The sequence below is a fragment of the Centrocercus urophasianus genome, unplaced genomic scaffold, assembly GCF_019232065.1.
Source record: "Centrocercus urophasianus isolate 14NV4802_14NV808 unplaced genomic scaffold, USGS_Curo_1.0 seq_14, whole genome shotgun sequence".
NCBI lineage: Eukaryota > Metazoa > Chordata > Aves > Galliformes > Phasianidae > Centrocercus > Centrocercus urophasianus.
The window spans coordinates 9,416,167-9,443,601 of record NW_024884586.1 but is presented as its reverse complement, the minus strand read 5'-3'; the positions used below and the strand labels follow the sequence as shown (position 1 = coordinate 9,443,601).

At 49.6% G+C, this 27,435-nt stretch overlaps 1 protein-coding gene and 1 non-coding gene across 3 annotated transcripts; both read right to left on the bottom strand.

Moving 5' to 3' along the window:
- Positions 1–315: 315 nt before the first annotated feature.
- Positions 316–8,687, bottom strand: RNH1 (ribonuclease/angiogenin inhibitor 1). 2 transcript variants are annotated; one of them, XM_042813991.1, is made up of 10 exons: positions 8,624–8,687; positions 7,232–7,337; positions 5,688–5,858; positions 4,946–5,116; positions 4,390–4,560; positions 3,793–3,963; positions 3,251–3,421; positions 1,982–2,152; positions 1,421–1,591; positions 316–1,096 (listed from the first exon to the last, which is right to left on the bottom strand). In XM_042813991.1, exons 2-10 carry the CDS (start codon positions 7,315–7,317, stop codon positions 1,009–1,011), a joined length of 1,371 nt encoding a protein of 456 aa, XP_042669925.1. In that variant the 5' UTR covers positions 7,318–7,337; positions 8,624–8,687; the 3' UTR covers positions 316–1,008. The 2 variants fall into 2 exon arrangements, with proteins under 2 accessions (XP_042669925.1, XP_042669926.1); XM_042813992.1 differs by having other exon boundaries at positions 8,636–8,655.
- A 4,596-nt stretch (positions 8,688–13,283) lies between these two features.
- Positions 13,284–13,356, bottom strand: TRNAA-AGC. Its single transcript has one exon. It is a non-coding gene; the product is annotated as a tRNA-Ala (tRNA).
- Positions 13,357–27,435: the final 14,079 nt, after the last annotated feature.

Below are 27,435 nucleotides of genomic sequence, written 5' to 3'. Positions count from 1 at the left end.
TTAAGCTACTTTTTCTTTCATTGCAGTGTTCTGGGTGTGTGTCAGCTTTGTTTTCCCTTGCAACAAGGCTTATTAAAATTCTGACTGGGCAAACAGCCTCAGAACTAAGGGCTTGAAGGCTTGCAGCCTTCCTAAGGGTTGACATGTCTCCTCCCAATGTGCTTCAGGCCAGGAACATAACCAAAAGCAAACAGTAAGCAAGGTATTAGTAATAGTGCAGTTCAGAACAGATGGGGGTTGGTCATGAGGGAGAAATATACAGATTCAAGCAATGGATTATATCTTTTTTTATAAGTAGAAGAATGAAGCATTTAATTATTTGCAAACAGATTTTAATAAAAACTCCTGTAGAACCACTCTTGCCAGAGCAAACAAATCAAACCATTAAATCTTCCCCCACACTAATAGAAACACACAGCATCTTTTATTGGTAGGAAAAAATCACTCTTCAAGGGATGCTAATTCTGACTGTAAGCAGCTGAAGAGCCACTCCTTTCTCTCTCCTCCAGCAGCCTGGTCACTGCTGTTTTTCTAAGAGCTCCTCTAGGGAAAGGCAGCGATGAGCTTGGTTTTAAACTAAAAAGCACACTTGGTTTTTGGAAAGCTCTCCCCAGAGACCTGGCAAAGGTACCCTCCTGCAACAATACAGGAGGTAGTTCTCCCCTTGCCTTTGGAAAGGAGCTCCCTTTAAAGCCTGACTAATACGTTGTGAGGGATTATAGGATTAAAGAGCTCCTAAAGGGTACAGCCCAGCTTCTAGCAGATGCCCGCTTTATTTCAAGGATAGCGATGCTGCAGTGTAAATGTACAGCGCTTTCACGGGCCTCAGTGTTGGCAGATCCAGCGACACACAAGGTTTATCAGCTACCCGGACCCCCCGCTCTGGGAATCCACAAGGCTTTTTTTGGTAAAAGCACAATCTATATTAAATTAATTTAGCTTTATGTAAGAAAAGTTCAGATTAAGAAGAGGATGTTGTTTTGACTTTGCTCTGCAGGCAGCCGTCACTCATGAAATGATCTTCACATCAGGCCTGGCTTCTTCCAGGGCTTTTAGTTCATCATCCACTTCAGGACCCCAGAAAATGTCGTACAGACTGAACCGAAACAAAACAAGCAAGTTGGGTTAGTGGACATTAAGGTCAGAGAGGGCAGAAAGACACAGATGGCTGTCATGAGAAGACTAATTAACAGAAGGGGCCCCAGCTAGACTGCAGAGTCCAGTCCAAATGCAATAAGGCACCTGCGTTGTTCCCTCCCCAGCATCACCATCTCCTCCTTCCTGGGCCTAATGGATCAAAGCAGGTTCAGCCACTACACCCATGACATCTAGGAGGGACAGGGCATGTTTTGCAGCACGTAGATGGTGTTCCACCCCCCAGGATCACCCATTTGCCCATAGGAACACAAGCACTGCTCACATCAGCTGCTGCATCTTGCAGCTGGGGTTCCTCATGGCTTCACAGAGCTTCATCACACCTTCGTCCTCCAGTGTGTTGTAGCTCAGGTCCAGCTCTGTAAGGTTCTGCTTGGTGACCATGACATTAGCAAGCGTGGCACAGCAGGCCGCGGTGATATCACAGTTGCCCAGCCTGTGGGGAAAAGACAGAGAGGCCAGTGCAGTGAGTGCTGGTTCCAGAGGCACCCTATCAACCCCAGCCTGGGCTATGCTGGTGCAGCCCAGAGATTTGCACAGGTCAGCATCTCAGAAACATCAGCAGAGGCTGCTCCGTGGTGTCCCCACGACACCTACTGATGCACCACTGCGTTGCATGTGCAAGACACTGTGACTGTCAGGATACATGGAAGCAACCATGGCTTCCATTTACTTGTGAGGTGGGATAGGTCTAGTTAGACATCAGTATGTGGTATGAATTGTTTCCCGTGAGCAAAAAAACTCCATTGTTATCCCTATCAGCATGCTGTGCTTGGAAGGGAGTAATGCAGTAATGGAGGAGATGACCCCTTAGGGTGCACCTTACCATAGAGAGTGGACGTTGCAGTTGGGGTGCAGCAGCCCCTCACACAGGATCTCCACCCCAGCATTGCCCAGCTTGTTCTCACCGATGTGGAGGACTTGCAGGTGTTTGTTCACACTTAGAACAGAGCTGACTGCCTTGCAGCAAGCAGCTGTGAGCCCGCACTCTCTAACCCTGCAAAGTAAAAATGATGTGAGAACTCTGGAGATCGGGAGAGCATCAAGCACTGGTTGCTTCTTCATGTTTGCTTCAGAGGACAGTGGGAAGAGAGGAACAGAAGCCTTCCCACAGTTATTGAACTTTTCTCAATCCCTGCCTGCCTAACCCTTTCTAAGCAGCACTTCTCCCACAGACAACGTTCGGGATCTTTATCTCAGAAAACTAAGGGGGTGCTTGCCTGCAGACATCTGTGATGCTCACACTCACTCTCAGCCCCACAGGTGCTCCTGGGGCACCTCACCAATTCCCACACCTCTGGGGCAGGACAGGAACCCACCGACAGCAGGAGCTGGTCCAGCAACGTAGGAGAGCTAAAGTGCTGCTGCTAAAGTTCTAATGGAAGTACAGCGTTCATCTCCAGGCCATGCAGTACCAGACCATCCCAACCCATAATGGAGTGCTGTCAGCAGAGAGGATGCTGAAAACGCTTTTTGACATTCAAGCATTCTCTGGTCAGATTTAGACCATCAAGTGGACAGCACAGGTTTAAGTCTTGACTTTTATCCAGTCCTTCAAAGAGGCAGCAATTATACATTTCACTAACTGCCAAAGACAGAACCTGCATTGTGCTACAGCTTTTCATGGAAAGCATTTTTTTGCCAGCTTTCTCAGGACATATACTTGAAGCTGCAGTACTTGAGACATGAGCTTTCTAATTTTGGCTCCTCAATGACAGCTTGCATTTCAGTGGAGAAGCTGAGACAGCTCATCACAACACTCATTTCACTATTACTTGAGGCCTTTCAAACTTATGACACAACTTCTTACTTGCCATTTGTGGCAGAATAAAATATATTAGGTGGATGCTTTCCAAGTAATGCTTGGTCTCCTATTGCTTATAACAGGATCACAGAATTGCAGGAGCTGGGGAGGGACTTCTGAAGATCATCTAATCCAACCCCCTGCTAAACCAGGTTGACTACAGGGCAGATCTTCAAAGAAGTGTAGAAACACTAGTAGTGGACTAGAAACATCTAGTCCACAAGTCTTTATCTTTTAGGTAAAAGATGTCTGAAGAACTGTCCCAACTGTGGCTTTATGTTAGCAGCTCACCATAGTTCCTGGAGATGAGCTCTGGGATCCTTGAGCGCCTGACACAGCATTTCCATTCCAGAGTCCCTCAGGTTGTTGTCTATCAGACTGACCTCTAGGAGGGTCTCTTTCGTACTGAAGACTCTGGAGAGATCTTTACAGCTAGCACTTGTGAGGTCACAGTCCCATAACCTGCAGGGAAGAACAAAATATTATTTGCCCCAGTAATTATTTAGATCAGAAAACAGTTCTATGTTAGCATTGTGAACTTCTGGTTACAGCATTTCATTTTCTTCTGTCCTTCACAAAACTCATCCGTTCATACAAGCTTTCTCCTTACTCCCCATCCTTTGCACCAAAAGCTCTGCCTGAACCAGAAGAGGAATTTGAACATTCATAGAGTTCCCACCCAGCCCAGAGCAGCCATGAGCTGGCAGCACAGACACCCTTGTTTCACTAGGGGGTGTAACTGGGAAGCTTTCCGCTTAGAAGCAAACGAGCAACACAGTGCAGACAGCTCACAGGCCACCAGAGGGATTCAGGCACACCCTGTCTACACTTACCATAGCTTCTGGATCTTGCAGTTGGGATGTAACAGTCCTTGGCACAGGAGGGCCAGCCCGGTGTCCCCAATCTTGTTATCCCCCACAGCCAGATCCAGCAGGGAGGGCTTGTTGCTGAGAACCGCGCTGATATCCCGACAGCTGTCGCTGGTTATCCCACAGTTCTCCAGGCTGCAGAAACAAACACACATTGAGCTGCTGCTCCAGACTGGCTGCAATCCGCCACCTCCAGTTTGGACAGGAAAAGGGCTGTGGAATGGCTCCCTGCTGCAATCTGGATGCTGTGACTGCTCCTCCATGCTCAGACACCAGCAAGTAGTTACAAGTTAAACTTGCAGTTATGAGTTTAACCTGGCATAGGGGCTCACACTCTACCATATGATGTAGGAGTGAACTCAGAATCATGTGATAGTTAAAAACAAACACAAAACCTGAAAACCCTGGACATGCACTTTCGATTTCAACAGTTACAGAAATCTGAGCCAGCAAAATGCTGGCCTGAACTTCAGGCATTCTTGACAACAGTTTCTCCTTTTTAGGCACGGCAGGAACAGCAGCAGGACTGTCTGCAGTCAGAGATGACCAGCTTCTCCTTACTGTAGTAACTCTAAGTCGCAGCTTGCCTCCACCAGCCCCCGGCACAGCTGCTTCACAGCTGTATCTCCCAGCGTGTTGTTACTCAGGCTGAGCTCCTTCAGGGTGGGCTTGGCTTGCAGGGCAGCATTGAGAGCTTCTACGATATCAGCAGTCAGTTCACAATACTCCAGCCTGCAAGGAGAGAAGAAATCCAGGCAAAACCAAGTATTGAGTGTCTTGCTACCCCATCAACATTGGCAAAGTGTACACTGGCCAGGGCAGAAAACGTGCTGGTGGGGTCTACTTGGAGACCAGGCAGCGCGTGAAATGAGAAAGAACCCTGGGATGTCAGAGACATCTTGCATTACTAGTCATCACTGCCAAGAGGGCTAAAATGCCTATGGGAACAGGCACCCAGCTATGAAGAATCCTGAAGACCCACTCCCATAAATTAATGTGGCCACATTCAAACAAAACAAAAAGAAATCCACAGCTGGCCACAGAACTGTGCTTGTCTCAAGGGCAAGCAAGACAAAGCTGAACTGCTGGATGACCAAAATGCCCAGTGGCTACTTACTGCAGCTTCTGCAGCTTACAGTTGGGGTTCATCAGCCCTTGGCACAGCACCTTCACCCCAGCAGTTCCCAGTTTGTTATCGCCCACATGCAGCTCTGTCAGTGACGGCTGTGCACTGAGGACGGAGCAGAGAGTCTCACAGCTGGCACTGGTCAGGTTGCAGTTCTGCAGCCTAAAGGAGAGGTAGTGGAGGTGAGAGAAATGCATCCCCACAACTACAGAGGATCTTCTGGGAGAGATGTGCCTGCTGAGGTTTGCCGCTGGCCCTCTAGATAGCAGTCCATCCAGGTAAGTATCGCTATTTTAAGTATCCAGAGTAACTAAAAATAAAAATCTCATTCAACTTGGCTTAAAACCCTGGACACGCCATTTAGAAGTTTTACTGTATCCTACAAGAAGGATCTATGAAGCTGATCCTTCAGCTCTCAGGCTGGGAGAAGTTATGCGGCAACCAAGTTGTTCTTGCTATAGGCTGTTTGAAGTTATGAGACATCATGCTCTTGTCATGGAGGAGTGTCACGCATAGCAGTGCTAACTTTGAATCGGGTTTGGTTGGCTCCCAGCAACAGCCTTTTGCTTGGTTCCTAGAGACAGAAGCAAAAAAATGGCTGTTTTCAAAGCATATGATCTAGATAACGGCTGAGTTGCACCATCATGGCTCTAGTACTAAACCACACACCAGGTTGACTTCATCTACAGCACTCTGCAAATATATTAGAGCAAGACAATCAGTGGGGACTTACCACAACTTCTGCAAACTACAGCTCGGTGTCAACAAGCCTTTAGTCAGGTACTCAATGCCTGCATCCCCCAGCTCGTTGTTGTTCAGCTTCAGCTCTTTGAGGGATGGATTCGTATGGATGACTGAGGAGAGATCCTTGCAGTTACTGCTGGAGAGATTGCAATCATCCAGCCTGAAAGAGAAGCAAACACAGAGCACATTAGTCCTCAGAGTCATGCTGCTCTCCTAGAGCTCCCTATGAAAGCAAAGCAGCTGACTTATGCGTCCTAGGAACGGCATGGAGCTGTGTCAGGGGAGCGTCCAGTGGGTGTTAGGAAACGGTTCTTCACCAGAGGGTGGTCAGGCACTGAAGGGACTGGATGGCAGCTTCCCAAAACACAGGCTGTACTATGCAAATGCAAGACTTATGCTCCTTTGGCAGGGCTGGAAGATGATGCACCCTCATCAGAACTTTACCAGCAACAAACTACCAGCATCTGAAGCCACATCTAGCTAGCAGCCGGCTTGCAGGCTGTCAGACAGGTTCTGCACCAACACCAGCCAAACTGCATCTTCAGCCAGGTTTCCCAGCCCCAGAGATGCACTCGGCAATCTGGTGTCCTGTGGATGAGTCACAGCCTCTCTCAAGCACAACTCTCAGCATGCAGCAGTGTGCAGCACAGCAGGGGCATCTCCCAATGGAATTGCGTTCAACACTGTTGAACAGCCCCCAACACAGCTACTCCCATTCACTATGCCTTGAGCATCCTATCCTCTGCTCAGGACACAGCCATTCCCCTGCTTTCTATTATTACCCAAGGCAGCCCCCAGGAAGCCCACTAAGTTTGCCTGCAAAAAATACTCTTCTGAAAAGCAACAGGAAGTCACTCTCAACCTGCCTGACCTCCTCCAATCCACAGCTGGCTGGATGTCGCCTATCCTCTCCAGCCCAAGCAGCAAGATGCCAGCTCACAGAAGGTGAATTCCCAGCCAGCAGAGAGGGAAGCATGCAGAACAGATCTGAAGTCTCACCCCATCACCCAGTTTACACTATGAAGCACAGTTCCCCTCTAGGGGCTTGCTCAGCATGCAGGGTGGGCACTTCTGATGGCTGAATGAAGAATCAAAAAATGGTGGCATGTGGCTTGTGCATAACAATTAATGAACAGTCACTTGGCAGCATGTGAACTGCAGCCCAGAGAGCATGCAACTTAATGAGCACAAAGGAGAGACGCCTTCCCCCACAGGAGGGATCTCACTGCCAAGAAAGACAGAATTACCAAAGCGATGGTCAGCGTTGGTTACATGTAGGTAACCAACTGAGATATTGCCTGGCTGCGTGTGCACAACACACTACAACGGCAGCGTTCATTCATACTGACGGTTGCTTATGTCTAGACCAAAAAAAAAACCAAAAACCCTTGCAAGACAGCTCTTATCTTTTTAATCAACAGGTTGTGCAAAAATATGTAGAACCGTCCCTGCTCCCATGCAACTGTTAAGTCACAAGTGAACAATACCACAGCCCAATTTCACTAGTTTTCACTAGTTTCACTGCATTACTACCTGATGCTGCTGCAGGACTTCATGGTGGGCAGAAGCTCAGCCCACCTCGATGGGTTCATCTCCTCACACTGGATGTCAAGGTCCATTTTGAAAGTTGAGAAAAGATCTGAAAAGTTTAAATCCAGCTGTTATTTTTGCTATTGAACAAGAAGCAAGTGCAGCAACCATCTTCAAACCCACACAGTGCAGCTCTTTTCACAATCACAGAATGAATGCCTGTCCCCAAAAGGTGGAACGCAGAGGTGAGGGAGAAGTGTTCCTCCACCACTTGGTTCCCAAGCCTTGACAGATCACTCCAATTGGGCCAGTCAAAGTGCAAAGAGCAGGGCAAGCAGGGATCTCCTTTGCTCCACAAGTCAGATGGCACTTTTGAATGAGCACAGCCACAGCAAACACACAGGAGAGCACAGTGAGGCTGAGAGCTAAGCTCTGCACTGCGCCTACAGTGGGCAGTGCTAAAGCCAGAGGTGACAAAAAAGTTTTGGCAACTCAGCCACGCTAACATGACTCAGTCATGATTAGTCATGATGCACTCAGATTCCAGGGAACTCATTTTTAAGAAAATTGACCTCTTGAGTTACCACGTTGGAATGAGGCAGCTGAAGAAAAAGAAAAAGGAAAACCCCCCGTGCTGCTGAGTGCTGTTCATTGCTGCTCTTCCTCATTCCCATCACCTCCGGTGCCACAAACACGGGGCACGGTGCTGCCTGGCACCCCAACAGCTGCTGGGCTGTATGGGGAATGCAGGGATGCTCCGCACCCCAAATCTGTGCCAGGAGCGGCGCTGCCTGAACGCATGGAGGAAACGGCAAGCTCCGGGACGGCAGAACGGCGTGCAACTGGGTGTGCAAGATAGGAACTGCTGTGCAACTTGGGCAAGCTGTGCTCTTCCGAAGGGTGGAAGCCCCGTCTGAAAGCAGGACTCGGTCAGGCAGTGTCGGGGGGAGCGCAGCCGAGCCCCACGTATATACAGGCGGGGTAACGCGGTGCCAGCGGTCGGGCCGAGCCAAACCGGTGGAAAGAAGCGAGCAAACAGCACAAAGTGTTGCAAAACCCAGCGAACGCCTCCATCCCGCTCGCTGCATTCTTCTCCTTTTCTCCCCCCGCGATCACAAAGGGCTCCCGCTGAGCGGGCACCGCTCGGAGCATCCCCGGGCCCCGCTCTCCACCGCCCCCTCCCAACCCCCGGCATCCTCCCTCCCTTCCCGCATCTCGGTTAACGCTTAAGGCCGACAGTTGCCGAGACCCCCGGAGTGCGGGAAGCAGCGCCGTGCCCGGTGTCGAGCTCTCCCCAGAAAACCTCCCCCCCGCCACCCGGTCCCGCCGCTTCCCGGAGCGCTCCTGCGGCCCTCGGCTCTCTCCCCGCTCCCGCTCGCGGCCCCGTCGCCGTACCTTCGCCCGTACCTCCGCGGCCTGGCCCTACCCACACCCGCCGAGCCGCCGCCGCCGCCGCCGCCCGCCCGCAGCGCCCGCCCGTCCCGTTCCGTTCTGCTCCGCTCCTCCCTGCAGGGTGGCTCCGCGCCGCCGGACGGGGAGGAGCGCGTCTGCCGCTCCTCCTTCCACGCTTCCCTTTCCTCTCTCCTCAGTGTTTTCTTCCCGTCGTCTCTCTTTTACCCTCGTTCTCTCCGCCCTTTGCCCTTTTTTCCTGTACTCCCTTCCCTTGTTTCCCCTCTTTTCTTTCCCCCTCTTCCTTCTCCTTTCTTTCCCCTTCCCTTTTTTTCCTTTCTCCCCGCTCTTTTCCTCTTTTCTCCCTTCTTTCTCATCCTTTCTCCCTCATTACCCTCTACCCCTATTTTCCCCCACCCCTCTAATCCCTCACCCTCAGAGCAGAGGCACCAGGGCACATCGCTGTAGATAAGCGATGCACGGGGGACCAGAGAACCAAAAGTTACACATTGAGATATCCCTCTTGGACTGGGAACTGACTCCTTCCTACGGGCTGTTTGGGGACAACAACAAAACCCATTCCTCAGTGTTCTGGTGGCTGCTTATGGGGGCAGCTTGAGGGGCACGTATGGTGCCCTCCGTGCCCTCTCCCAGCCCCAGTGGCATAGTTTTCTCCCCCTCTCCCTCCATTAGTGCTGCTTCAAGCCATGTGAAATGCAAACCTGGGCTGCACGCACCCATCCAACACCGTGCAGCAGTGCTGCCTGCACATGGCCGGGACTGGGGCTCACTCATCATCACCCAGTTCTCGTTCTCCTCCCACAACTGGCTGCTCCCCAACTTGCTGTTGTTTCCTGGTACTTCTAACCATGGTGAAAACTCCTTCAGCCTTTCACAGGGCAGGGCAGGGAAAGGCTGCAGAGTGCTGAGAGCTCTCTGAATGGCACACTGAGCTACCTTCCCTCACCCACCAGAATCTTGGCTTCTCTGATGTTTGTACTCCCACAAAGCACCCCGTGCCCCCAGCTCACTCGACAGCTCTCCGACACAGCAGAACCTTTGGTCCTCCCCTTCGCTAAGCAAAAGGGAAATTTTAAGGAGCTCCCAGGCCTGGTGGCATGCTGATACATACCTCTCTGCTCAGGTCTGCGTGGCAGGCAGGCAGATGCTTTCCTTCTGCTGTTACTATGCAACCTCTGCTGTGCCCATGGTATCTGCTAGAGGGAGAAGGGCGTTGTTGCGTTGTGGTTGTGTTTTTCCTCCTTGGTGTAGATGGACTGCAGAATGGGTGGCACCAATGATCACTGCCCTGTTTCACTGCAAATTCCAAAGGCTGGCAGTGGTCGCAGCAGGATGTGGTCTGGCAATGGTGCCAGAGCGAGCTTCCCACAAAACCCAATGGTCACAGAGGCAGTTTAATGTTCATGGATGGCCATTTGTCCCTGCCACCTGTGCCAGGAGCCATGCTTCACACAGGGCTGTCCTCTGGCCTGCAGCCTTGGGTCATCGGATTCCTGTAGGGGCAGGAGAGTGGCTGCATGGACAGCCCCATGTGAGTGTGATAACAGCACAGCAAGCCTGCAGCCCTCTTTTGCATTCTTTTCTCATCTCTTTGCTCCCAAGGTCTGAGTTTGTCTGAGCTGGGGCATGAGGAATCATGTAAGGGATAAGAGGATGCGTGGCTTTGGGATGGCACAAGGCATCCAGCAGATGACTAACAGAAGTTGGGTGGGGAAGGATGCTGCAGGCAAGTGGGGAATGGCTTCTTTCGCCTGGCAGGAAGGCCACGAGCATAAGGGAGTCTGTGGAAGAGGCTGCAACAGTGCTCTGAAATTGCATCTTATTGTCATCTCTACACACAGTGTGGAGAGAGCAAAACACAGAGCTGTACAGGAACACAGTAAGTGCACACTGCAGGAGATCTGCTTGCAGAGCCAGAAATCCCTTTGCCCCCTTGGCTGACCTCACTGTGGGGACAACTGGGGGCATCTTGGGAACAATCAAATGGCATTTCTGCAGCAGACAGGGTATCCCACTCACAGGATACAATACACCCTGGAGGAATGGTGCACACCTGCCTCCCAGCTGGGTTTCTCTCTTCTTTAGGCTGGCATTAAGGAGAGCACACCACTATCCATGGGCGTTGGAACTAGATGATCTTTGAGGTCTCTTTCAACCCAAGTCATTCTATGATTCCATGGACATAGGGCAGCCCTGTGTCCTGGAGAGGTCAGGACACATCTCTGCATTTAAGATGACTTTATATTAAAGCTGATGTCCATATGCACATGACCTAGAGCAAGCAATCCAGACGGCTACTTAAATTGTCTCAGAATTAAACTCATTAGCATAAGCTGAAAGCTCTGTCTTTCTGCCCTCCAGCACTCTGCCATTCTGTCCTCTCTGCTCTCACCATGCCTTTGTGCGTGCGCTTAATTGCAATTAAAAACATTATAATTTTCAGGGTAATGACAGCTCTTTTGCTAGCTTGACCGTGTGAAGCCTACCAGCAAACCATGAGTTGTGGCAGCAAGTTGTAGGAATGCACCCAGCCCCATCTGTCACACTCAGAGCCCAGGCTTGGCCGTTGGCACTTCCTCTCTCTGTCAACCCGTCCTTCTGCCTGAGAGCCATTTGTTCCTAGAGCTTGTGAAGATTTGTGGGGGGAGGAAATGCAGAACGCGGGCCATTCCTCAAGAGCCAGCAGGCTGATAAAGCTCTTGGAAGGGAAAAAGCAGCCCCAGCATCTGTGGAGCCGGGGTGGAGAATCTGATACCAGGACTCAGAGCCACAGTGCCACAGGAACAGCATAGGGGAGGTCGATCAGCACATGCTGCTGGCAAGCAAGTGGCCTGGGGTTGCAAGCTTTGAGCTCCTGACAAATGGGAGCAAACGCTCCCCAGCTGCATGTGTGCAAACATATGGTGGCTCTGTGCTGTGACGGCTCAGCAGAGATTCCCACAAGAAAGCCATTAGGAGGAATGGTTTGGCTCTCTGATGTGGTCGTCTTGTTCTCGTCATAGAGAAGCTGCTCTCTTTGTTTCGTACTGCGTTTATTTTGGGGGTGGGGGTTGTTATAAGGAAATAGTGCTTTGAGTATTTGTGCAATATATTGTCCTAAGGCATACAGTTTCTGGCTGTGGTCACCGCTTGGCTGGACAAGAAGCACGCTGTTAGTTAACGAGAGAGGCTCCAGAGCTCTGAGCTGATGGAGGAGCTGCTCAGCACAGCAGCAGCCGAGCTGCAGAGGGCGGTGCAGCCCCAGCTGTGCACATTCGGGCTCTCGGGGCTGCAGTCACCCAGGGGACAAAGGTCCAGGGCTGAAGCGGGTGAATGAGTGAAGCTGTTCTTTGCAGCTAGTGGGGGAAAGAGAGAATCAGACCATAAATACACCCATATTTCGCCTTGGAGTCTCCTTACATCGGCTGTGCAGCAGCTGATGAAAGAGGGATCTGTGACAGATCTCAAGTTCCCATTAAATCCTGCTGCACATGAATATTTGAACCATTTATACAGCTTTGAAGACTGCTGCAGTGACAGCTGGTTATTGCATGAGTTTGTCCGGGACTCCAAATCCTCAGTATAAATCACTCTTAAAAGATGAGAACAAACTCTTCACCTCCATCCACTCATCTGCCTTTCAGACCTCAGTCTGGCTGTTATTTTCTGGAAGGGGCTGGGAGGTGTCAGCAAAGCAGTCTCTCTCCACTGAGAATCCATGGAAATTTATGCAAAATGATCACTTCGCAGAAATGCATCCTCTTTTAACCTGGTTGTTTGAGCTGGGATCCGTCCTATTTGCGTGGTTTTGCTGCTTAAAAAGAAGGGTGGTGAGGACAGAATGATTTTCAAAGAGTGTGGTTACAACCTGCAGGAGGAAAAGTGCACGTGGTCCTCAGCCAGGGTACAGCACTGCCCTAACTGTCCAAGAAGATCGTGGCAGTGCAGCGTGGCCCTGCAAAGCCTGTTTGTGTGAGCTGATCCTCCCCCTGTACTCAGCACTGGTGAGGCCGAACCTCGAGTGCTATGTTCAGTGTTGAGCCCCTCACTTCAATAAGAACACTGAGGCCCTGGAGCGTGTCCAGAGAAGGGCAATGGAGCTGTGTGGGGTCTGGAGCACAACTCTGATGGTGAGTTGCTGAGGGAGCTGGGATTGTTCAGTCTGGAGGAGGCTCAGGTCAGACCTTATCGCTCTCTATAACAACCTGAAAGGAGGTTGGGGTGTCTTCTCCTGGGTAACAGCAACAGGATGGGAAGTAATGGCCTCAGGTTGCACTGGGGGTGGGGGTTAGATTGGATATTAGGAAAAAATTCCTCACGGAGAGGGTTGTGAGGCATTGCGGCAGGCTGCCCAGGGCAGTGGCTGAGTCACCATCCCTGGAGGTATTTAGGAGACATACAGATGTGGTCCTTAGAGAAGTGGTACACCTATCAGTGCTCAGTCGGACTCGATAACCAAAGAGATCTTCTCCATCCTAAATGATTTCTACAATGCTGTGAGTCCTTTTTAAACGAATATGTAAAAAGTTTCTTTATTTAATAGCAAAATACATTTACAGATCATAAGGACAGACTCCTTACGATCACGTAGCCCATCTCCAGCCCCCAGCCCAAGAAAGGTGAAGTAAACGAAGGCGCCTTGAGTATAGAATGAGGAAAGAAAAACTGGAGAATGCGGGCATCGATCCCGCTACCTCTCGCATGCTAAGCGAGCGCTCTACCATTTGAGCTAATTCCCCACCTGTTTCTGCGGTTGTCTCGTGCCCTCCTCTATTCTCGTCTCGCGAGACGCTGCCACCTCGCCTGGAACACTCGGCCCCGCGCGGCCTCCCACTGCGCCTGCGCAAAAGAGCGCGCGGGCCGGGCCGGGCATTGGGGCGCGCGCCGGAGGATGGGATGCGCGGCGAGGCTGGGAGCTGCCGGCCGCCCGCCTGTGGTGAGGAGCGGCGGGGCGCGGAGCATCGCGGGGCTTTGTGCGGGGAGGGCGCGCGGGAGGATGTCGGTGTGTGTGAGGGTGTCCGGGCGGGGGATGCGGGGGGCTCTGTGCGCCTCTGCCGCTCCCCAGGTTCCCGCCGTACTGCCACTGCATCCCCCTTTCCCCGCGCGGAGAACCCCCCGGAACGGAGCTGCTGTCTTCCCGAGGCGGAGAAGTCGTTGCGTTCTCTGCTGTTCTCGCGTGGCGGCTGCGAGGGACGGCGGGGCGGCGTGTGGCACGGCGGCGTGGGGCGGGCGCCGCGCCGGGACTGCGGGAGCGGCAGCGGGTCCGGAGCTGTGCGGCTGTGCTGCGGGCGGCGCCGGTGTGTAGATCCGCTCTTCTGCTGTTTATCGCTCTTCCTTGACAGGTTCTGGTGTGGGGATGGGTTTTGTCTCACATTAGTGTCTGGTCTGAATGCTATCTTATCGACACCACTAGGAAGTTTAAGTTTACGTGTCCCTTTTAATGTTGCATCTTTCTTTGAAGGGCCCAAGCAGCACGCTTGCAGCTCTTCAGAAGCCCTCCTGCCTCTCGCTGCTTGTTTTCCTGGCTGCAGGCTGCTCTCTTGCTTGTGTTTCAGCCAAGGGGAGACCAGCCAGCAAACACATTTATCTTCAAAAAAAACCCAAATGGCAGCGACCAAACAACCGCCACCACACCCCTCCGCAGCCTGCCTGCCTTCCTGACTGACTGGGAGCTTGACTCACAGTTCTGACAGCCCCTACCTTAGCCATTATTTTAACCCCGTATGAGCTTTCCCCCTGCTTGCCAGCCTGGAGAGCATTGCACGTGCATCATTTCTTTCTCAGTCGTCCCCCTCTCTCTTTGACATCTGTCCCACTGAGCTGCAGGACCGTGTGCACTTGCCCTTCACTTTTATTTATTTATTTTTTTTAATGCACAGAAACAGGGAGGTTCTTGTGAGTATCCCTCCTGGCAAACCCCACCTTCCTGAGGTGCCAGGTATGGTGTTTCCCCTGCTTATTTTTGCAAAATGTCTGCTGGACTCTGTAGAGTTGAAAGAAACATTTCGTGCTGTGAGTTGGCTGCACTTTGCACAAATGCTCTCAGATGTGAGGTTTCACCTCCTCAGTGCTGCGAGGGTTTTTCCTGTCACGAGGCAGCCTGCCTTCCTGCCCCCTTTGCTGCAGAGAGCAGCTGCAGAGCAAGTGCAGGTGTGGGGTACGAGGACACTGACTTCAGCTGTGCTTCATCAGCCCCGTTCCCAGTCTCCCTCATTTGTTCCTCATGTACTGATGCAGGCAAACACTGAGCGCTGATGAATCTCTGTCTTCTACTCATGCTCCCTGCGTGTGACAGAGAAGTCTCTTGGCAGGTGTCTAGGGAAGAAAAGCCCTAATCTATGGCAACTTTGTGCAAAGAACTGTCCCTAGGGATGCTGAGTTATGATGCGCTCTGGGCTTTGCAGTAGGTTTGCTTGCTGTACCTCTGTTGGCTTTTGGTGGCTTGTGGTGCTCCTATTTGTCTTTTTTGAGGTAGTGCAGGGATGATTTAAGGGATGATTTAAGGTCATGCCATGCATGTTGCTCAACATGGCTATGTGATAGTTCATGCATGATGGAATCACAGAATCATAGGGGTTGGAAGATCATCAAGTCCAACCCCCTACTAAAGTAGGTTTACACAGGAAGGTCTTCAGGAGACCCCACAGCCTCTTTGAGCAGCCTGTTCCAGTGCTCTGTCACGGTCACAATGAAGAAGTTCTTGCTCATGTTCAGGTGGAACTTCTTATGTTCCAGTTTGTGCTCAGTGCACTCTATCACTGGGCATTGTTAAAAAGAGCCCAGCTCCATCCACTTGACTCCCACCCTTTCGTTATTTGTAAGCACTGATAAGATCCCCTCTCAGTCTTCTCCAGACTGAAAACTGTCCCAGGTTTGTCAGCCTTTCCTCATAGGCGATGCTCCAGGCCCCAGACATCTTTGTGATCCTCCGCTGGACTCCCTCTAGAAGTTTCTCATCTTTCTTGAACTGCGGAACCCTGAACTGGTCTCAGTACTCCAGATGTGGCCTCACCTGGTCTAGAGGGAGAGGACTACTTCCATCAACCTGCTGGCCATGCTCTTTTTTACATGCCTTAGGATGCCATTGGCCTTCTTGGCCACAAGGGCACACTGCTGGCTCATGGTCAACCTGTGGTCAGCTGTTGGTCAACCAAGACACCCAGCCCCATCTCTGCAGAACTGCTCCCCAACAGGTCAGCCCCTAACCTGTACTGGTGCATGTTGTTGTTTCTCCCCAGCTGTAGGACTTTGAGTTTGGCCTTGTTGAACCTCGTGCAGGGCAGTGTCCATGGTGAAGTCTTGGCTGCTTTGCTGTGATGTGCCTTGGAAGGAGTGCTCTGTGTTTTCTGCAATGCTTTTGGAACGGATGCCAGGACTTGTGCGCTCTCTGCAGTTGTGGGATGGCTGGATGTGCTCCTCAACCATGGGCTTGCTCTGGCACCGCTGTCGCGCATTTCCATCCTGTGCTCCTTGAGAGCTCAGTGTGATTGAAGGATTGCTGATGCGGGGCCTGGGTGTTCCTAGAGAGATATTGATTGTCCTGGACAGCTTGTGTTTTCTTCTTTTGTTCCAAGTCCTCGTCATGCGTTGGGCTCATTAGGGCAGACGGCAAAGCTGGGCAGGCGGTGTGGATGGAGTTGGATGGGGCTGGCCAGCTGCCACCCCATCTCGCCTCAGTAAGGCTGAGGCAGCGTGCCTGCTAATTCCATTAATGGTAGCCCCGTGCCTGGGAGATAGATGTAATTCTACCATAAAGCCTGTGCTCAGCCTTGAACCGAGAGGATTTGCTGGTTCTCCCCGGTGTGCTGCTGTCAGTGTACCCCTGACTTACCCACAGCTGGTATTTAAAAGTGTAGATGTCAGCGTAAAGATTGGGTAGTGGAAAAAACCACTATGAAACGTGTGTGAAGAAATGCTTGGCTCTGGAGCCGTGCTGCCTCTTGGAGCCTAGCAGTCTGCTTGTCGTGGATTGTACCACAAATGGAGGCTTCCTGCTTTAACTCGTGGCGTGCAGGATGACATAGGGCACAGCCAACAGCTGGGAGATGGCTCGAAAGGGACATGTCCCCAATGAGCTCTGTGTGTCACCAGGGCAGGGCAGACAGCACGGAAGCGTTACTGTGTGTGTGTCAGGTCGGGGTGAAAGCTTGCGAGTGCATTGGAGCCACAGCAGGAGTTTGAGCACATTTAGCACATCCTCTGCATGTTTTTTGGTGGTGTGGCCCGCACTTGATTTCGGAGGTGACTCTCCTGGCTGGTTCTTTTCTCAGTTTGCTACTTTTTTTTTGTTTGCAGACCGCATCTTCCTGTCTGCAGTCATATAATATACTCTAGTGGCAGGGTATTATCCGCGTTGGAAAGGAATGGTTAATTGGGATATTTTTAGCTCTCCCCGTGGCTTGGATCCTGGAAATCAGGCACGAGAGCCAGCGCTGTCTGACCATTCAGCTTTACACAGTGTGAAGATGGAACGCAGCAGGACTTCCATCAAGCCTCAGCTCTGGTTCTTAAATCTCCTGCCCCACAGCAGCCGCGTTCCTTGGGACTCAGCACGTGGGCTAGGGGCATGCTTAGAATCATAGCATCGTTAAGGTTGGGACCAAGTGCTACAATCATCTACTCCAACTGCACTTTATGTGCTTTTTGCTCATGTTTTAATATAGTTGTGTGACTTTCTTTTCCCGAAGTGAAATTTTTCAGCATGTCCTTCCCTGTTTTAATCGCTACTAATCTCAGCAGCAAATCTGTGCCAGCAGTGAGTTGCCAATGATTTCAGTACAGAGCAGGCAGGAGGGCAGTTGGTAAGAGAAGGAGCAGTGTGTTTAGGGATTTCAGGCAGAAATTTAGTTTCTTGAAAACCTGTGGTTGTAGTCTCTGGGTTGAGTTGTTCCTACTGTCTTGCTTCTTCCCTTCCTTGTCAGTTTCATGAGTCAAAAGCAGTGGTGAGAGCATCACTGCCAGAACAGAGGTGACTTACCAGGGAGGATGTAATGTGGGTGGTAAAGTTAGAAGTAGGTCACAAGCTCTGCGTGTGCTTACTGGTGCCGATTGCAGTGCTAACCAGGTACAGCTGCCAAAATTGTTTCAAAGCATTGGTATTTTCTTGGCTTGCTGACTTGCCTCATGAGTTTCACAGGGAAACTTGCAGCTCAGTGTTGATTTGCTTGGTGGATCTCACGTCCCTGGTCCTCGGTTAAATCACCTCTCAACTGCTTGTGCCAAGGCAACAACAGCTGGGGTGGCCCTGTGCTGGCACTGTGCTTTACTGAAGTTTTTTTGAGCCACATCTGCATCCTCATCACATTGCCACATCACTGCCTGAGTGGCTGTGCCAGCGCTGAGCTGTTGCTGTCCCAACCCATTGCACAGCTCCCTGGGAGAAGGGCCGGTGCTGGCACCATTGGCCTCCCAGAGACTCCCAGCCCATTCTCCTGTTTGCTCTCCACATCTGGAGCTTGAGCTAATGGAGCCTGGTGGCCTCACCCTTTGACTGCCTTAAGCTCAAGGTGTCAGTCCCACAGCAGGCTCAATGGGTGCTGTCTCTGCCTAGCTTCCTTGAACTGAGTTCCTTTTGTGCTCAAACTGCTGTAGCACTGCAAACTGACCTGGTGCATGGGCTGAAACTAGAGACTGCTTGAATTTTAGCACTGGCTGGGCTCTACTATGATGTGTGTTGAAAAACTACAAGCAACTGGATATTCATGTCGCGACATCAGGGAGCCAGCTCCTCTGGGTCCTCTCTTATTTCTGAGCCTGGAGACCTGGCTGCATTTGCTCAGCCCTGAGGAGCTCAAGAGGTGACCTGGCAGCTCCGTGCTGACACCTTCGTATGTGAAAGGACCCAGTGGAGGCTGCTTGGGGTGAGATCGAGTGGGGGGGGTTGGAAAGTGGGAGGATGTCAAGTGAGGCTTTTGGAAAACTGTGGAAGATTTGACTATTGGAGTTGTTTGACTTGAGGCTGTGCTTTCAGCTTAGTGGCAACAAAAACTTCTCCTCCAGTATAGGCAGACAAGAACCATCCAAACTTGGGAGCTTTGCGCTGTGGCTTTGTGATAAAACCCCTGCAGCTGCTCCCCTTTCAGGGAGGGATCGTCCTGCTGCTTATCAGGCTCCAGCCCTGCTCCTTCGTGGCCAGCTCTGAGGTGTGTCAGACCCACCAGTGAGCCCATTTAATTGAGAGGGGCAAAGGGGAGCTGTTTGAAATAAAGTGTCCTGCCCAGCATGAGGGCTGTGGCTTCAGCAGGTTGCAGCTGACTTGAAAATGCCTGCTGATGTCTGCTGTGTTAAAACTGCCCTGAATTAATCAGTCAGGTTTGTCTGGTTGTTTTGTTTTCTTGTAACTGATGTAAGATGAATTTCTGCTGAGGCAAAAGCTCGAGCTTTGCAATAAAATTTATGGCTTTGTTAAAGATGCTTCGGGATGTTTCTGGGGAGTGCGTGTGCTCTACATGGTAACAGTTATCAGGAGAACTGAGAACAGGGCGGTTGGAGATGCTTGGCTGGTTAATTGATTTGAATGCCATGGAAACTCAAAGCCTTGTGCTGTTTTCAGGGAAGAAAACCCCAAACGTATAAAGTAGAGAAGCAGCACTGGGTATTTCTGTGAAGGATGAGACTTGAGCATAAGGGTTTTAACTGTGCTTTTCTGTCCATGCTGGGTGCCAGCAGAACTGGTGGTTTTGGGGTGAGGGTGCAGACGAGATTGCTCCCGGCTCAGAAGCAAGACTTGCCTGGAGGCCTATGTCAGGAACTGTGTGACTAATGCTGCATAATCCTTAATAAAATTTAAAAAAAAAAAAAGGAAGGAGAGATGAGCTCTACTTCGTTTGTCTCTGAGAACCAGGGGCAGGAGAGCTAGGTAGAGCTGTTGCTCAGATGGATGGTTGTAGGTAGATGATACTTCTGGGTACGCTGTCATTTCTAAGCCTACAGATGTATAAGCTCCCTCCACGTAGCATGGCTTCATGGCTTTTACTTCTTCCAGTTCTGCTCTTGCTGTCCTTGCAGCTCTCGATCCCTGCGCCTCCACCCACTCAGCTGGAGGAAGAGTGGGCTGGGGGGCATTGGAGGCAAGAGCCTGGCACTTGGGGCTGTGACAGCCCTGAAAACATCTGGATGTTTTTGAACTTTGATAACTGCAAAGACCTGTATGTATTTATTGTCAGCATGCTGCCGTCTGCTTTCCTTAAGAGCTTTTGCTAGATCACTGGCATATGTCTGGTGTCCGGCCTTGCTCTTTTCCTGAAAACCTTTTGAGAACACCCTTCAGCTATGGCAAATGCACAGCAAAAGAAAACACCCACCCATATGTCCTGCTGTTCTTCGTTAAGCCACAGGATTTACACAGCTGCAGTGTGTGTGACTGTTAGGACACATCAGCCCTATCTACAGACATCACCAGGCTGTTTCCAGTGGGTTTGCAGAAAAGTGAGTGGCCGGGGCATGTTCAGCAGTGAATGGAGCTGTTAAAGTGGTTTTGAGTGACTTACCCTGTGCAGAGATGCACGTCAAGAGGGGTTACTTCTTCCCAGAGCTGTGCCATAGCTTGAGAGCCTCACCTACATTTCCAGTTGTACCACTGTGCCATCTTTCCGTGCTTCCTATCAGCTTAGCTGATGGCAAATTGCTCCTGCCAGGAATTGGTATCCTTTCCCTTTATCTTCTTCTTTCTGGAATGATTTCTGGTTGGCAGCAACTGTGGTTCATTTGATTCACAAGCATGAAGTAGATGACTGAGACAAGAAGGAAGGAAAAGGCTGGGCTGTGTGTTTTGGAACAGTGAAATTGTGTTATTTGCGCCCCAAAGGTGTGAGGGGGAACCTGAGTGCTGGGCCCTCCTGTCTCCACCATGAACAGTTGCTGTGTATGAAGGAAGGTCTGCTTTTTCAGTTTCATGGGAGTGGTGAGGAAAAAAGCATGCTTTAGGGTACCTTGATAAATTCTGTGAGGTTTTGGAAGATGGAAAAGGCTGTTCTGGAAGAGTTGGAGGTCCTGTGGGATGGGATAGCATCAGTGGGAGTGAGCACCGCCTACTGAGTGCAGCCATATCTTGCAGGGAGGCTGGGTGCTGATTTCACTGTGGATTTGTTTGAGCTGCTTCTACCTCAATTTCCCTCCTTGCAAAGGAGGGGTAAGGACTGCAATGTGTGTTAACGTTTCTGAGAGGCTTTGAAGTTGGTAGATTCCTTTGAGGTGCGAGACAGCAGAGTAACAGCTGAAAATGTTCAGCTTGCCAATTAACCCAGGGGAGTTCTCCCTCCAGAAAGACATTAAGCTCAGTTCTTAAATAAAACATTTCTTTCAAATGTATCAAGCAGAGTATTTCTCTGCTTAAATACACTGCAGAGCCCCTCTCTGGGAGGGAACAGGACAAATTCTGCCATCCTGTTCTCTGGCCATAGGCCTAGGGGTAGGTTTATTTTCATGCTTGCCTTGTTATAAACATTTATCTGACCAGTCTCAGGCTGAAGAGCTGTCATGTTAGGTGCTCACTGCTAGTACATTGCTGCCCTGATGATGACTTTTCAAGTTCCGAGGGCTGTGGAGCCTGAATACTTTTGATATCTCTCTTGGTGTGCTTCCATACCCTAGGAGTTAGTCATACGTGCTTGTATTGGAGGCGATTGCACATCATTCCTGTTTAAAAAGCCACATAGAAACTAAGTCTTGCTGTAATCTGTGGTAAATCCAGAGCTGTTTGCTTGAGCTTAAAGATTCTGGTGTTGCAAGATCATCACGGGCAGTCCGTAGGAGAGGAGAAGAAAATTACCATGAGCCTCTTAAACAAAACTTCTTGATTTCTCAGTGCTGACAGGAAACACCCCATACCCCCATTTAGTCTTAAAAGTGAGGCCTCTTTAATAGTGAGTGCTCTTTACAGGGAAATTAGCAAAGCTGTGTGGTCAGTCCTGGGGATTGGCAGACCAGTTGGAGCCACTGGGTCCTCTCACTGCCCCCTTGCCTGCTTTTTTAGCCAGAGCTGCCTTCATCTAGGTTGGAAAAGGTGTACCAGGATCGCCAATGCCTATCAAGTGGCAGAGAGCAGCTGCTGCCCACCCGTTGTGCAAAGCCATGCTGTTTCTCTGCCTTAGTGCTTTGCTTGCAATTCCTTCATTCCTTATTCTCTCCCTTTGTAGGTCACTCAGCATTGCTTGGTGGTCCTCTACCCCTGTGCTTTGTAATTTGACTGCCTTGCAGTATGGATGCAGCACATGGTTGAGTCCTTGGCACCGTGCAGTGTTGTTAGTGTTTCTGCCTGCTGTGGGACAAAATGCTTTGTCTGAGAGTTGGGCTTGCTTTGGGATGGCAGGCCATGTCACCTGCATGTGGGTTTTATTAAATCCAGCAGGCAGCAGCACTTAGTGAAGCTGCAACCATCTCTGTTTGTCTTGTTCAACAGTACCAGTAGGAGACGGGTTTGAACTTTGCCAGTAATGTTCCTGTAATGTTATCCAATAGTAGCAATTGCATCCAGAAAGTTGTTAGAGGAGCAGGATGGAGAAAGAGGAAAGGAGAAATGGTTGCCTCCACAGGAGTGCTGGATGCTTTCCTTAGCAGCAGGCTGAGCTCTGGTGCAGGAACAAATTGGTGCCGACACAGATAAAGCCCTATGAAGCTAATGCAGCTCCTTTCAGATGTAAGCCATGTGAAGCCAAGGCAGGAATTTCCTTGCTGGGGGAAAACTGCATTTCTGTATTGTATAAATAAGCTGTCGCTGAAGATTATTGGCCAGATTGGGTTTGTGTTGTATTATTTCTGTCTTTGTAGAGATTTTATGTTCCACTGCAGAACGGTGTTCACTTAGTGACTTCAAAAGAAACACAACAAAGACCCTCCTGGAGGTATATAACGTGAATAAATAACTTATGTTCTTATTAGAGGGATAATGTAAAGTGACAGGGAGAGCATTATAAACAGTGATGGAAAATTTGTGCTTGAGGCTTGAGTTCAACATCTGTGTCTTGTGGTCTTCAGCATTGTTTTCATGCTTATAAATGCCTTCAGTCCTTCTGTAATGGGAAAGGAGAGAAAGGGGGGGTTGAATGGATTACGTTTTTTCTCGATTTAAAAAAATAATATTGTGGTTGACATCCGTGAGTCACTCGCAGAGACAAGGGAAAACAAGTCAGTCTCTTCTTCTCAGTCCAAGGTAAACTGATGAGCTGCACAAGTAGGTTTTCTTGCAGTTGTAGTGAGGTCCTTCAGTTGGCAGGGAATACATGAGATGTCCTTGAGCTGATCCGGTTGCTAGAGCCTCAGTACATCCCCCTTGCTGCTTTGGTGCTCTGACCGAAGAGCTGCTCACAGTTCTTGTCCCACCCTCGCTTTCCCTGTGTGGCTTTGCTGCTCCTGTTTTCTTACTTTCCCCACCTTCTAATCTGCTCTCAGGTAAAAGGTGCTTCGGGATGGTTGTTCAGCCATCACACTCATTGCTGTCCCCAGACAATTACCTCAGAACAGGAAAGAGTGAAACAAAAAATGTTTCTCTGTTACTCTACATGGTGACCTCTGCTGCAGCCTTCTGGCCAGACAAATGTCTCTTTGTGGCTGCTTAGAAACATTTCCTGTAAAGCATCTATTTTTCTGAAGTCTCTTCTTTGGCGTGCAGCGGGGACTTTGAATACATACAGCTGGGTGTTTCCACAGCCAGTGGAGTGGATTTCTGTCACTGCTTTTGCTCAGTGTTGCTAGATGTCTTGTGTGACTCAGGTACAAAGGCTGTGTAAGACAACTGGTAGTTGCCAAACCATTTGTATCATGAAACCATCGTGCTGAAAAATAAGAGTAAAGCAGAAGCAGTGTGGCTCTGATATTAGATGGAATTCATCTGCTTTACAAAACAGAAGGAATTGCAGAAGTGCTGTACTGCAGATCTTCAACAGGATCTCAAAAAGGAGCAGGGAGAGTTTAGCAGTAGACACTCTTCCAACGTATCAGTCTTGTTGGCTCCCCTACTTAGACCTTAACTTCACTGCACTGCCTGCTGAGGAAGCTTTGCTGGGCAGGCAGTCTTGCCTTGGCACAGATAGTCTCGCCTTTTACTTCATCTTCCTTCTGTGGTTCTGGTTAAGTCCTTTAAGCTCCTTGTGTCCGATACCTCAGCCGTAGGCAAGAACTAGGCTGGAATATGTTCAATGCAGAGATCCAGCATCCATCACTTTCTCCTGAGCTTGACTTTGTTTCCTTTCCTTTCACCAGTCATGTCTTATTATTGTCACTAATTAACACTCTCTGACATTCACAGGATTTGCCAGCTCCCACATGCCAGTGAGGATCGTGCTCTGGCTCACTGTCGGCGTCCTTGGAGAAGTCAATGCTCTGAACAGGTACATTTGCAGTGCTCACCACTCTTCCTGTATGTGACCGTGGGTGCAACTCTTGCAGGATTGGTATTTGGTGTCAGAAGCATGAAGGTGTGCTGAGGATGTGCACTCTTCGGGCAGAGGGGTCTGGCCCTGTGCAGGACCACCTGCATTGACTTTTGTTCTTTTTTTTTTTTTTTTTAAATCCTTTCATGCTTTTATGAATTTCTCCCAAATCCAGCCTGTTTGCTGTTACTGCTTTAGGAGCTTTGCTGACAGCCTTGTTAGAAAACATGCCATTGCCGCTGAGTGGACAGCCTTTCATCTTGATATCCCAACATGAGCAAATCTGCTCCTGTTTTCTTAACATGTCTGTACTTACAGCCAGCACAGCCTGTAGCAGCTTATTCCTTCTGGATAATTATTAATCTGCTTGGCCACTGATTGCTGTCAGAAGCAGTGGAGTTGTGCCCAGTGCTACCCAGTGCATCTTCTTTGAGCTATTATGTTTTTATTGCTTCCAATGAAGAATCTCATATGCAGTCTCTGGAACTGTTTGGCAATGTGAGTTGCTTGAGTTGGTTTTAATTGCCGAGATGCTGTCAGTAATCACCCACTGTATGTGAGCAGCAGGTCTGCTTGCACCTTGATTTCAATTACTGCATTGCCATGAGGGCTGTTTCATGGGCTGCTTTTCAGTAACTGTAATTGGGTCCCAGCTAGCCAGAGGCATGTGTGCAGCTGTGGGGACCCAGGTGGAATATATTGCTGTTTGTGGTCATTCAGGGAGGTCTGAGGAGTGGTAAATTGGCCATGGGAGGACATAATCCTTAACTCTATGCATGAAGCTTTCTTGTTCCCTTAAAAAATAAGTGGATTAATTATGGGAGCCAATCTTTCTTGAAAACCTGGTTCATCCAGGCTTGTCTGGGTGGTGCAGCAATGCACTGGAGGAGTAGGAGTTGGGGTGGAGCTGCTTCCATCTCATTCCTGATATTTACTGGGACTACTCGCACCCTGCAATAAGACATGCTCTCTGCTTCTGAGCTGGTGACAGAGGCAGCTGTGCACTTCCTGTGCTAGTCTTCTAAGTTTACTTTCCATTTCTTAAGGTTATAGCTTAGAGGATCTCTATTTAAAGGCAGGAACCTAAAGAAATGGCAACAGCAAAGGAAAGCATGGCTTCTGTTTGCTAGCAGGCTGCCTGAGGTGCATCTATAGGAAGCGATGCTGAATCTGTGCCCCAGACTGCTAGTGACAAAAAGCAAAATTCGTTTTCTTCCACACCTGAAATATCAAAGTGGATTTCCTGTAATGGGATTTTGCCTCCCGTAGTGCCCATGTAGGGAACAGTTTGCTGTCCTTGTCCTTCAGCAGCTTGGTTCTCGGAGGCATGTGCTGCCTGGGGCACTTCTCATCCTTGCATCCTTTTCTGAGGGTAGATGGAGGCACGTGGGCTAGTCTGGCTTCTTATTGGGCCAGACAGCAATGGTGCATGGGACAAGACAGAATAACCTTCCAGCTGTGTAGAAGTGATGCTTAAACTAGGAAGTAACAATAAGCAAACCTAACTTTGGGATGAGGAAGAAAGTGTGCCCAGGATTCAAAAGGGCCTGAAATGCTGAGAAAACAGATGGAAATTTGATTTACCGAAGTGCGTTGGACCCTACCTCTCCCCTCTTCCTTTTTTTTTTTTCCTTTTTTTTTTCTTTCTTCTTTTTTTTTTTTTTTGCAGGATGTCGCAGGTTATTGTAATTGCAGATGCTATCTGCTGAGCTTGATGAGATTCTGATGCAAATCTGGAGACTGACTGTTCTTTTGTTAGGGCTGTTGCATGCATTATCCAGTATTTCATCTTACTGCATAGGAGTCTGTTTACTGCCATTTGGTTTGTTTTCAGACACGGCTTTCCCCATCTAATCAGCAAAGGTTCAGCAATTGCAGTGTGATTTGCAGAAGAAGCAATTCCACTGAATACACGGGGGAAGGGTGGGGAGCAGAGAGGAAATGTCGTATTAGTGAGTGATAAAACTAAATGCTGATATGAAAAAAATAGCTTGAGATGCTGTTTTGAGAGCATAAGGATGGTTAATCTCAGTTGAGATTGCTGAGATGTGCAGTTGAGTTGCTGAGCAGGCAGTGGATGGGTATAGGGGCCGGCAAGCTCACATGCCAGGCAAGTTTGGTGGCTGGAGTTTGGTTATGTACATAACTGTAGGCTTTTCTCTAACTGTCTGCCACAGAAGTGAAGTGACAGTGAGTGGATGGGCTTTTGCTTTCCTGGAACATTTTAGATGTGATGTCTGCCCACAGGAAGGTGTCTTCTGTCAGCTCAGAAGAAGCTAGTTGATAAACAGCATCGGTCACCAGAGCCAAAGCAGGGTGTGCTTGTGGTAGGAGCCACTGCAGGTATGCTGAGAGTCAAACTTTGTCCTAATATGGATGGGCTTCATCACTACTGTGTTTCAGTACCTCTATCAGACACTGGAGTGAATAGAATCCTGTGGGGGAGTTTCCTGAGGCAGTGCTGCAGCTGTCCCTTTCTCTCCTGCCCAGCTGCTGCTCCAGGACAAATGTCTTCGTGTGTCTCATTGCTTTCACCAACTGCCCGTAACCATTCCAGGCTTGTCACATGAAAAACTGCCTTTCAGAGATGCAGTCACCTTTTATTCTTCCATCTTCCCTGACGTTTGTACCACTCCTTTGGCAGAGACTTTGTCATTACAGTTACAGCTGTAATGCTGCAAACACGGGACTGCTGCGGGTGACACAGGAGGTGGATGGCTATGTTCAAAGCCTTTGATACTTCCTCCTCTGACAAATAAGCCTTGGCTTCACGTGTGTGCCTACAAATGATTTGTTTTTGGCTGCTTCTACTGTAGTTGCCCTGCAGGTTAACTCCTGTGGTTTGCTTTGCCCTTTTTTGTTTTCCATAGCCCCTTGCAGACAATTGCACAGCAGGCTTGCTGAAGTTCCATTAGGAAAACAGAGAGAAATGTCTGAGTTTCAATTTGCTTCTGCATGTTTAGAAAGCAGAAGAAAGAGGGGAAATAGCACTGTATTTGGTTGGAGTTGGGTATATTTTGCTGCTTCTCTCCTCTGCTGAGCAGTGTGGCATGCAGGTAACAGAGCTGTGTCTTTATGGGGGAATTAGGGATGAAACTTCTTAGTGGTGTTTCAGTCACTGGGAGAAAGGCACCATGAGAACTGAACTAGGAGCATCCACTAACTGCCTAGAGCAGTAATCCTGGGGGCATAAATCTAATCTAACCTGATATAAGAATTTATGCAGAGAGAGAACGTTTCTGTTCTTCCATTTCCTGCTGAGTTTTCTGAGAACGTTCGGAAAAATTCAGTGCCAAAATGACCCTTTTCTCTCTGGGAGGGCTTATATTTTCCTAAGACATGTTATCGCCTTCCTGTTGAAAGCCATCTGTATCAGTTGGCAAATTAGGATTGTGTTAGTTACTCAGTTCTCTCTGGTTCCCTGCGGACTTGCTCACTGCAAGCCTATTT